The 12,221-nt window shown below is 38.5% G+C and overlaps 1 protein-coding gene across 4 annotated transcripts; it reads left to right on the top strand.

Annotated features, from left to right (window-relative positions):
* The first annotated feature begins 837 nt into the window (after positions 1-837).
* LOC311067114 (uncharacterized protein) lies at positions 838-11,626 on the top strand. Of its 4 annotated transcripts, none has more exons than XM_084088729.1 (5): positions 838-895; positions 2,046-2,339; positions 5,385-6,918; positions 10,231-10,327; positions 11,093-11,626. In XM_084088729.1, the coding sequence occupies exons 2-4, from the start codon at positions 2,171-2,173 to the stop codon at positions 10,298-10,300; spliced, it is 1,773 nt and encodes a 590-aa protein (XP_083944855.1). In that variant the 5' UTR covers positions 838-895; positions 2,046-2,170; the 3' UTR covers positions 10,301-10,327; positions 11,093-11,626. The 4 variants fall into 4 exon arrangements, with proteins under 4 accessions (XP_083944855.1, XP_083944858.1, XP_083944857.1 ...); XM_084088732.1 differs by having other exon boundaries at positions 856-895; positions 11,114-11,626; XM_084088731.1 differs by having other exon boundaries at positions 856-914; positions 11,114-11,626.
* The last annotated feature ends 595 nt before the right edge of the window (positions 11,627-12,221 follow it).

Genomic DNA, 12,221 nt, shown 5'->3' with positions numbered 1-12,221 from the left:
TAACTTTTTACCGCATAAGTATATAAATCAACAAGGGTATGTTATAAATGCAAAAAAAAAAAAAAAAAAAAAATGTTTTTGAAATATTGTTTTGACAGCGGCATCATATTGGTAGATCAGTTATTTAATTTAAATGGTTTTCTTTGCACTCACAGTGAGTTTTTGGCACATTATAAGATTCCTGTTACAGTGGAATATACAAAATGTTTTGATGCAATATGTAGGTTTTGAGGGCGAACCAAACACAAATGAATCTTCCAGGTGATTCGTTCAAACATAATTCCACACAGAACTCAACACTCCAGACCCCAAATCAAAAGTCTAATCTAGGGCCCTAAATGGAGTGGGCTCCAGCCAGTCTACGCTAACCAACGAAACCCCCCAGCTAAGAACTTTATGGCCATGCAAGCTTCAAAAGAGATGAGCCCAACTAAAGGCTCATCTTTGTTCTGTTTTGTTATCTATTATTTGGTCTTTTGGAGAACTACAGATAAGCACAGCCAGGTTTATATAATACATTGTATATAACATGTTTTACATCATTTAAGACAGTAATTGAGCTTTATATTGATCAATCCATCCGATTTTCTATGAAGAAAAAAAAACAGTTCAAACTTTTAAAAAATGTAAATGTGTCAATGTCTTGTTATAATGTAGTTCTACATTAATCCCCCTAGTGTTACATTTGTTGTGTTTTCTTGTATACTGTAGTATTTGTAACATACTCTTCTTTTTTGTTAACAGTAATAAAAAACTACCCCCAAAAGAAGGGTTCAGCCTTTAAATTGGGACTTCCTTCGTCGCGCCGCTGTGACGCAATCGCACTTCAAAATACGCGCGCGCGCACGTACACGCACACACACACACACACAGTTTCAGCGTCGAGTCTTCTGAGGTGAGGAGAGCAGTTCACGGTATTTATCATATTTACACAACCATCAAACACACTTTATACAGTTTGATTAAGCGACAGACTCATTTCTGTATTGTTTTCATCGATCACAACGATACTTTTCTGGCGTCTTCCTACTGAAATAAACATTTAGTGCAGCAGCAGCAGCGAGCATGAGGAGAATATGTTTAGTTCATTCCTGAGCGATTTTGTGTTCGTTTGTGTGATTGTCTCGATGTTTGTGTGAGAACTGTTACTTCATGTCAAGTCAAAGTTTGAGATCTGTGAGGGGAATGGGACTCGATATCAAGTGTTGCTGCTGCCGTTTTATTTACTCTTAACATCTTTGGATTAAATTAGGTATTTCTTTACTTTGCATTGCAAAATAGACTGGAAAAGATACTGCTAAATACTTTACATTGAGCCTATAGGGAGCCATGTGAGACTATTTAAACCTATACATTTAAAATATATATGAATACAGTTTGACATAGTAAATGTTATTGTTTTTTGGTTCTCTTTTTTAAATAAAAGTTTTATGATCATTGTCAGTTTCTGCAAGCTGTAACATGATCTAATTACATTCTTGCAATGAATGTAGTTATTAGAACTATATTTAGAGTTATTATGGACATTTTATGGTTTAGTAGGGTAGTTATAAGCGGTGTTTGTTTTGTATTATTGATGTTTTATCCATGTCATATTGTGAGAAATAACAGTATTGTCTTTCAATAGAGTTGTTTTACAGGCTTTTATCATCTATCCTGACTCAAATAATGGGTTTCTATCAGCAAACACTCAGAATAAAGTGAGATGATCTGCTGATGATCCTGAATGGCTTGTTGAATGAGTGTTGATAGTCTGAGGTTCATCAATATTAACAGATCTGCTGAAAACACTCTTTATTTCATGACAATAGTTCCTGTTTTCACCTCATTTATTATGCTGATGTCTTCAGATCTCCTGTAAATTGAAACTTAAAGCTCATTTCATTGGTGTCAGCAGACTGAGCGGATTTTATGGGTATTCTGTTTATGCTTATAACTGTTTTTCTTACCATTGTTTATACATGGAAGATTTTACTCTATTTATATTCTGTTGTCCACGAGCATAAAAACAAACTCAGTAACTGATATATTTTTGATTTTGCTAGATCAGCTCCTCCCACTGTAATTCAACATCAGTGAAGCTCCTCCCATATCAGTCACATCATCAGTGAAGCTCCTCCCACTGTAATTCATCATCAGTGAAGCTCCTCCCACAGCAATTCACCCATAAATGCTGGAATATTCCCATCAACTTCAAGTGAAGACAAGCATCAGAGCATCAGAGAATCAGGAAGAGCTAAAATCTGTAAAGACTGAGTTTATTAAAGAGGACAGTGAGAACATGAGTGATCCAGAACCCTGCAGAATGAAACACACTGAAGATCCTGAAGAACAAAGAGGTTGGTGTTTATTCTTCATTCATTCATGATGCTGAAGAACATTCATGTTAGAGACATTCAAGCACTTCATCACTTTTAAACAGTTAAACTAAACAGGTTTTCAAACTAAATATAATATGTAGCGACACTGACTTGGCATCCGGCCAGATGGTCTGAATTAGGCGAATCCTGACTTTTCAAACACAGCCCCTTCGTCAGATGAGAAAACAAGAGCTTTTTGTTTTTACTCTTCTGCAAAATGTAAGAACAATGCACAATGTCTAGAAAACGCCCCAGGGTAATTACCAGCGCCACTCTGGCTGGGGTCTCCCTGGCGCATGACACATATATAACAAGCCCTGTATTGTTAGCAAATGATTCGACCAAGTCCCCTGATTTTAAATCTCATGACTTTACACCACACACACACACACACACACAGAGAATCCTACTACAGAAAAGGACTTTTTACCCATAAAGTCACTCTTAAATAGGGTTGGGAATCATAAGAAATTTTCCGGTTCCACCAAGCGATTCCGGTTCCGGTTCCCATTCATTAAAAAATATTAAAACAACTAATAAAAAAATAGTAGTAAGGGAAAAATCCCAAATGAGTTTAACAGACTGGTAATGTCAACAAATTCAACATATTATTAAGCAATTTTTGCAAAAAAAAAAAAAAATTATGAAGGAAAATAAAAATTCTCTAGAATAATTTGGGACCTCTCCTATAGCTTATTGTATAATCTCCAGCAGTGGAGAATACCCTCTCAGAAGGGGTAGAATATGCTTGAACACCCATGTAAGATGTGTGTAGAACAGATTATTTTTAAAATAGTTTTGAATGATTGATTCATAAAGACTACTTGTTTCATTACTGGATAAATCAGCGCTCTAGCAGTTAATAAACAGAACTGCACGCATCTTGCGGAAGAACATTTTTGTCGGAGCTATTTCTCTCTATTTATGTCTATGACGAGTCACGCAGGCACTGGGCTACTCCGCAGCGGCTGCGATCCGCCAGTCCGAGTAGCCTATAAACGCTTATTGCAGGCTTAACGTAGTAATTCAGGATAAGACAAAAACACGGTTAGAAAAAAAGACATTCATGCGCTCATTGTATACATTTTGTAAATTCTTTTCAAAAAATATCATTCATGCGTCTTTAAGAATGTTTTGAAGCATCAGATGTAATCGATACACTCGTTATTTGAAGGCAGCAACTTTCAAAAGGTGATTTACTCTATTTTGGTTGTCGTAGACATCAGTGTTTATACTCTAAACTTTTATCTCAGTACTTCTGTGATTATTTGAATATTTGTAACAGAAATATCGATAGGCCTACTGTTTTTGTAAAGCTGTTTCATATTGACAACTGCTCTCTCTGGGTCAACGACAGCACAAACAGATTTGAATGTTCAGGGGTGAGATTTTTGTAATTTACGATAAGATCGCGTGGCTGTTTGAATCAGGATCTTTTAAAGATTAATCGTGCAGCTCTACTGTCTTTACTACTCTCTATCTCTCTCCATTGATATCTGACGCAAAACGTATTTGAGGAGCGCGAGGGCTATTTTTATGAGGTGAGACCGTCGCGCTCCACTTCACCAAAACAGCGCACCAGAACCGTTTTCGGAACCGAAACTTAGGAATTTCGCACGGTTCCGGTATTTTTTCAAAAACACTACCGGTTCTGGATAAGAACCGGTTCTCGGTTCCCAACCCTACTCTTAAATGTACTAAATATATCCCTTTTGTGTTAAGATGTGTTTGTAAGCCATAGGAAAGCATATATGTCCTATTGTAACATTAATCGAACTGCAAATGCCTATACTAATGCCTAATAACGTATCTTTGCATTGCTACAATGTCTATATTCTATTTTTGATACCTGTGCGATTCTTTTGACCTGATGGAGTTGAATTTCGATAACCAGTTGCAGTAATTTCTATCATTTGACACATTTCATATGTCTTGAGCAAATCTTCCCAAATTCGATCTCACTCATGACTCATTCGAGTGGGCGTGTCTAACAGGACAAAGGAAAACCTTCCGCTCGAAATGCTCTAAGATGATTCGTCCTCCACGCTAAAAGGAGGCGTACACGGGACACTGATGAAAGTCCGAACCTTCAGTTTCCAAACTCTCTCTCTTCTTCGGTCAAACTTCGGGAAAACACCAGCTTCGGACCGGTTTCGGCCACCGTCGTCGGATGCGCCCCTCCGCGTCACTCCCGACCTTTCTTTTCTTTCCTTTACTAAGTTTTATTTTCATATTCGCCTCTCCCTCCACGAGGGAGATGAATTCTGAATCATTTCTTTTGTAACTTCACGTTCGGTGAACCTTCAAAACTTTGCGCGAGTCTGCTCGCCTCGGAAGACACGAGAGAACACGCCTAGCTCCAAAACGCGCCTGCCTCAGCAACACAGCGGACCATGTGCAAGTATAACCGAGCTTTTAATTTCTGCTTACGGTTGTCTATCCCCTTTTCCAAAGTGATTTCATTCCTTGTTGTCTGTCAAAAGGTTACTGTCTGTGATTTGTTGTCTGTGAAGCACAAACGAACAAGACAATTTTGGGTGAATTTGGAGCATGTGGGGGGGCTGAGTGACCTCAGAATGACCACATAATATTATTTTAATATCTAAAAAACCGAAGCAGCACAAACAAAACTTTTTACAGCACAAACGGAGCACAAACGATTGCGTCTATTTTGGGTGAATTTGGAGCATGTGGGGGGGCTGAGTGACCTCAGAATGACCTAAAAATATTATTTTAATATCTAAAAAACCGAAACAGCACAAACAAAAATTGGTGCTTCGTTTGTGCCGGTAAAATTTTCGTTTGTGCTGCGTTGGGTTTTAAAATATCAGAAATTGAATTATAGACGATGACGTCACCAGCCCCCCGGTGGTTGCCTTGGGTGGGGGGCCAACTTCACGCAGGTTATGTACCACGAAGGTATGAGGGAAAATACCACTTAGACTTTTATGTCCTTTCACTTCATATTTCTCTCTTTTAATTATTTTGATATGCTGAAAATTAAAACATTTTCTTTCATTTCAGACCTGATGGAAGTGAAGGAGGAGAGTGAAGAACTGAGTGAAGTGAAGGAGGAGAGTGAAGAACTGAGTGAAGTGGAGGAGGAACATCATGTCCAACCTGGAGGAAAACCTTTGAGTCGCTCAAAGACTAAAAATAATTTTTTTAAGAAAAGAAAAGCCAAGAAATCTACAACCTGCACTCAGTGTGGAAAGAGTTTCTCAAACACACGTAATCTTGACCGTCACATGAGAGTTCACACTGGAGAGAAGCCGTTCTCATGTGATCAGTGTGGGAAGAGTTTCCCAAGGAAAGATAGTCTAGAGATTCACATGAGGATCCACACTGGAGAGAAGCCGTTCCCCTGCACTCAGTGTGCGAAGAGTTTCATAGACAAACGTATTCTTAAACAACACATGAGGATCCACACTGGAGAGCAGCCGTTCCCCTGCACTCAGTGTGGAAAGAGTTTCACAAGCACAGGTTGTCTTGAGCAACACATGAGAGTTCACTCTGGAGAGAAGCCGTTCACTTGTGATCAGTGCGGGATGAGTTTCACACAAAAACCAAATCTTAGTCGACATATGATGATCCACACTGGAGAGAAACCTCATACATGTGATCAATGTGGGAAGAGTTTTGCACAATCAGGACACCTTAAGGTTCACATGAGGATCCACAATGGAGAGAAAACGTTCACATGTGATCAATGTGGAAAAAAATTTCTTAGGGCATCAAACCTGAAGGCACATCTGATGGTTCATACGAAGGAGAAGCCACATTCATGTCCTGAGTGTGGAAAGAGTTTTTCACTGCTGTATAATTTACAATTACATCAAAGAATTCATACTGGTGTGAGAGAGTACATGTGCTTTGAGTGTGAAAAGACTTTTTCTTCAGCACAATGTTTAAAACTACACCAGATGATTCACACTGGAGAAAAACCGTACAAGTGTTCACACTGCGACAAGAGATTCATTATATCATTAAATCTGAAAACACATGAGAGGATCCATACTGGAGAAAAACCATACAAGTGTTCACACTGTGACAAGAGATTTAATCAGTCATCATATCTAAAAATACATGAGAGGATCCACACTGGAGAAAAACCTTACAAGTGTTCACACTGTGACAAGAGATTCATTCGCTCAGCAGAACTGAAAACACATGAGAGGATCCACACTGGAGAAAAACCTTACAAGTGTTCACACTGTGACAAGAGATTCATTCGCTCAGCAGAACTGAAAACACATGAGAGGATCCACACTGGAGAAAAACCTTACAAGTGTTCACACTGTGACAAGAGATTCAATCAGTCATCATATCTAAAAATACATGAGAGGATCCACACTGGAGAGAAACCTTACAAGTGTTCACACTGTGACAAGAAATTCATTCGCTCAGCAAATCTGAAAACACATGAGAGGATCCACAGCAGAGAGAAACCGCACACGTGTGATCAGTGTGGAAAGAGTTTCACTATTATAAGTCAACTGAAGAAACACATGAAGATCCATGCGGTGGAGAAACCACATCACCGCAGTCTGAGATCACGGTAAGTAGTTCATCTTTATGTGTTGAGTAAGTTAGTTTCTTATCAGCTAGGATGAGCATCATGACATTTTGTTGGTTGATCTAATGTAGGGCTGTGTGATATTAAAACAAAAGTGTGATATACAATACTTTGTTAAATCATGCGATATTCAATATGCTATACGATATTGCTTTAAGTGTGTAAAATAAATTAAAATTATATTTAAATATTTAAAAGCTGAAAATGGTATGACAAATATACACTATATTGCCAAAAGTATTGGGACACCCCTCCAAATCATTGAATTCAGGTGTTTTAATCACATCCATGGCCACAGTTGTATAAAATCAAGCACTAGGCATGAAGACGCTTCTACAAAACATCTGTGAAAGAACGGGTCGCTCTCAGGAGCTCAGTGAATTCAAGCATGGTACCGTTTCCACCTGTGCAATAAGTCCATTCATGACATTTCCTCACTACTAAATATTCCACGGTCAACTGTTAGTGGTATTATTACAAAGTGGAAGCAATTGGGAACAATAGCAACTCAGCCATGAAGTGGTAGGCCATGAAAAAGTCAATAGCTACAGACCTCCAAACTTCGCGTGGCCTTTAGATTGGCTCAAGAACAGTATGTAGAGCTTCATGGATTGGGTTTCCATGGCCGAGCTCTGCATCCAAGCCTTACATCACCAAGCGCAATGAAAAAGTGTGGGATGCCACTGGATTCTAGAGCAGTGGAGATGTGTTCTCTGGAGTGACGAATCATGCTTCTCTGACTGGATTTCCGATGGACAAGTCTGGGTTTGGCAGTTCCCAGTAGAACGGCACTTGCCTGACTGCATTGTGCCAAGTGTAAATTATGGTGGAGGGGGGATTATGGTGTGGGGTTGTTTTTCAGGGGTTGGGCTTGGCCCCTTAGTTCCAGTGAAAGGAACTCTTAATGCTTCATTATATAAAGATATTACGGACAATGTCATGCCCCCAGCTTTGTGGGAACAGTTTGGGGATGTTCCTGTTCCAACATGACTGCGCACCAGTGCACAAAGCAAGGTCTATAAAGACATACATGAGCGAGTTTGGTGTGGAGGAACTGGACTGGCCTGCAGAGAGTCCTGACCTCAACCTGATAAGACACCTTTGGGATGGATCACAGTGAAGACTGCGAGCCAGGCCTTCTCGTCCAACATCAGTGCCTTACCTCACTAATGTGCTTCCAGAAGAATGGTCAAAAATTCCCATAAACACACTCCTAAATCTTGTGGAAAGCCTTCACAGAAGAGTTAAAGCTGTTATAGCTGCAAAAGATGGGCCAACTCCATATTAAACCCTATGGATTAAGAATGGGATATCCTTAAAATTCATGTGCATGTAAAGGCAGACGTCCTGAAACTTTTGCTAATATAGTATTCTTCACATTCTTTTTGGAAAAGAAAGCCTCACTACAACTTCTGAAGTCAAGTCAAATCATCTTCATTTATATAGCACTTTTAACAATGTAGATTGTTTCAAAGCAGCTTTACAGAGATAAACGTATAATTTATGGTAACAGATTGTTTTGGCTTTATTGCGGCTCTTTAGTAAAGTTATTTTCCAGCTAAGGTTAGTTATGATTGATTCGCTTCCGTCGCAACAATCATTTGTTATTAAATTAGGGGCCGCTAAGACGACACAATTCTCTCTACACAGACTTTATTCACATGCGCATTAAGAATTGGTTCTATAGTTATGTGCGTTTGAATATATGTATGCAGGTTTGTAATTCCCTACAAACCAAGCCTAAACAAAGTACTGGTGTTTCCTTATAATTTTGATACAGAATTTTATTTTATTTTATTTTATCAATTCAGGGTAGATACGCGAATCAAGTTTCCCGACAACGCTTTTTCTGTAGAGTGGCAAAGGGATCCTCCATTGGGAGAGACTAGTTGGCACTTCAGCACAGCGTTGTCATCGGGTCCAGTCGAAGGTCCTTCATCAGATCTGGATCCGGCAGGCTGCGGGAAAACCTCGGGATAAACAAAGACACTAAAATTAGCATAGATGCCATTCTTCTTATGATGTAACGAGTACATCAGGATTTATGGGAAGTGTTCCCGGTTCCAGCTGACCTAATCTATGCAGCCTAACATTGAATTATAGAAGTCTATAATGTATTATGTGAAAGCTAGGTCAAAGAGATGTCTTTAATCTGGCTTTGAACTGACAGAGTGTGTCTGCTTCCCGGACAATGGTAGGAAGGCTGTTCCAAAGTTTTGGTGCTAAATAGGAAAAGGATCTACCGCCAGCAGTCGATTTTGATATTCTAGGTATTATCAACTGGCCGGAATTTTGAGATCGCAATAGACATGAAGGACCATCATGCGTTAAGAGCTCGCTCAAGTACTGCGGAGCTAAACCATTTAGTGCTTTGTACGTGATCAGCAATATTTTAAAATTGATGCAATGTTTAATAGGGAGCCAGTGCAGTTTTGACAGAACCGGGCTAATATGGTCATACTTCTTGGTTCTGGTAAGAACTCGAGCTGCTGCGTTTTGAACTAGCTGTAGTTTATTTATTAAGCGTGCAGGGCAACCACCCAGTAGAACATTACAATAATCTAGCCTTGAGGTCATGAACGCATGAACTAATTGTTCCGCATTTGTCAGTGAGAGCATATGGTGTAATTTAGATATATTTTTTAGATGGAAAAATGCAGTTTTACAGATACTAGACACGTGACTTTCAAATGAAAGATTGGTATCAAAGAGCACACCCAGGTTCCTAACCGACAACGAAGACTTAACAGAGCAGCCATCAAGTGTTAGACAGTATTCTAGGTTATTACGTGAGGAAGTTTTTTGTCCAATAAATAGAAACTCTGTTTTTTCAGAATTTAGAAGTAGGAAATTACGAGTCATCCAATTTTTTATATCAGCTATGCATTCCGAAAGTGACCAGCAGTGTTTTAGCATTATGTAAAAAATAATGTCACAAATCTGACAACGTAATATTAACATGAATGTAAAAAATAAACTATTTAAATGCCAACAACTCCTCTTTGGTCAACTTTGTAATATATAGTTATATTAACCTAAAACTTATCATCAAGATTTTGTGAACAAAAACACCTGAAACTAGGGGTTGACAATTAGTAAAAAAAAAAAAAGAAATACAAAAAAATTGCATTCAAGTTTAAAACTGCACCAGGCAATTCACACTGGAGAAAAACCTTACAAGTGTTCACACTGCGACAAGAGATTCGGTCTGTCAGCAAATCTGGATTATGTGATCTAATCCGATATTTTATTTATTTGTTTATTTGTTTGTTTGTTTGTTTATCATGTGATTAGCCTGAGTACCAGAAAGCATCTGGAAGGAGAGGACGGAGAGGACGCCTGTGATCCAGAACCTGCAGAATGAAACATCATGATACTGAAGAACAAAGAGGTTGGTGTTTATTCTTTATTCTTCATTCACTCATCATGCTGAAGAACATGCTGATGCTCACTAGATTTACATTGCTTCAGGCTGAGAATAAAAACATAACAAATTAAAGCACACAAAAAAAAAATTATTGATAATTTTTTTTTTTGCCGAAGAACATGCTGATGAGAACTAGATGAACTAGATTGTTTTTCTAGAACTAGAACTGAGTTATTACTAGCTAGTTACCATGATTCTTACAGTAGTTACTAATGAAAAGCCAATCCTAAAGTATAGAAATCTTCTAATCATACACAAGATATTCACACACACACATACAGTATATGTATAGATGAGCTAGCTAATTATTGCTGTATGACAGCATAGGCTAATTACTGACAGCTTTCTCAAATCTTAAGTCTGCTATGCTATTAAATATTGATAATGTAAATAACCTTGTGTATTCGTTTACAATAGCAGTTCAAATGTTAATGTTCAAGTGCTAGTCATTTGTCCTGCATTAGTTATTGATTTGTTTTGTATGAATTATGAATCTTGTTCAGTAGTTCTCTGGGAAGCATTAAAAAATAGTAGTTATTGATTAGTTAATAGTGAACTACCACTTTCATCTGTGTGCTATTACTTACTAATTTGTTAATAAGAGTTTCTTGTTAGTTAATAGTAGTTACTAGATTGCTAATATTGTGTTGCTCATTTGTTCCTGTGTAGTTATTCATTAACGAATTAACCGTATTCTAAAGTGGTACCTGATTATGTTGATGTTTATAGGTGTTTTGTCGTTCTGAACAGTATTTGATCATCTACCGTTGGAGGCCGATGACGTCACTGCTCGCGCCGTCTTTTCCATCATTCAGTTTCACCGTCGAGTCTTCTGTGGCGTTTCAATGAGGAGGAACTTGAACTTTGAGATTTTATTTTCAGAATGGATCCACAAATGAGCTGTGTCCACAAATGGGGTGTTCAAATACCATACCTCTTTTTTTTTTAGCGAGTCAGCTTCTTTCTTCTCATATTAAATCAAGTCCAATAAAAGGTATCACCATCACTGATAGAGAAATAAATAAAAAAAACAATAGTCGATGACACTAAACTCTTTCTGTGGCTACTGAATTAATCTGGATATGTTCAAGGGCATCTGGTAAATACATTTTGCTAAATGTGAGCTTATGGCCATCAAGGAATGTTCTGAAGCTTCTTCCCACATAGCAAATTTTATCTGTTGTTGTATTTGTTATCCTTGAACTGATTATGAAATTGGCATGATATATTTACCTTACATAATAAATTGTTACATTTGATTTTACTCTGACTTTCTCTGACATTGTTTTCCCAAGTAGATTAAACGGATTTGATTCCTATTTTGTCCCAGTGCAGGGCCAGTTGTGGGTTATTAATTGGCTGAGACTTGGGCCAGTAATGGTCATTGTGTGGCCCTTGTCTTTGATCCAGATCTGGGCCACTACAGGGCCGTCATTCTTTTCGTTATGTGGGCCGAGGGAAAGGGGGTTCTGTGGAACAGAGCTGGGCCAGATCAAATTTCATATGTGGGAAAGTGCATTTATATGACCCAAGGTCACAATCCTGATTTGGATCAGATGATCACTGGACTGATCTGGATCACACTCCTCCCACCAACATTCAACCCTCATGTGTTTTGCCGTGATCATGCTGTGCCATTATTGCCTCACACGGCCTGACTCCGGCTGACAGGAGACATGCCATTGCCCACAGGAGGCCAGCAGTGCCAGATCGAGGACACATTCGGGACAAGACTGCTTGCTATGTGGAGTATTATGGTATTCCCTTGAAAAAATTAGGTTCAGTATTTGGGAATAGCCATTATTAAAGATCAGCACAAAAGGTGTTTACTAAATTTCACCCCAATTGTTGAAAAGGC

This window comes from Abramis brama, assembly GCF_963993115.1.
Source record: "Abramis brama genome assembly, chromosome: 1".
In the NCBI taxonomy this organism is placed as follows: Eukaryota; Metazoa; Chordata; class Actinopteri; order Cypriniformes; family Leuciscidae; genus Abramis; species Abramis brama.
The sequence above is the reverse complement of the archived record's forward strand: the minus strand, read 5'-3'. Positions and strand labels throughout refer to the sequence as shown.

Coding starts and splice junctions, on each gene's coding strand:
- LOC311067114 (XM_084088729.1), top strand. CDS start 2,171: ATGCTGGAATATTCCCATCAACTTCAAGTGAAGACAAGCATCAGAGCA. Junction 2,340..5,384: donor AGATCCTGAAGAACAAAGAG/GTTGGTGTTTAT, acceptor CTTTCATTTCAG/ACCTGATGGAAGTGAAGGAG. Junction 6,919..10,230: donor CACCGCAGTCTGAGATCACG/GTAAGTAGTTCA, acceptor TCATGTGATTAG/CCTGAGTACCAGAAAGCATC.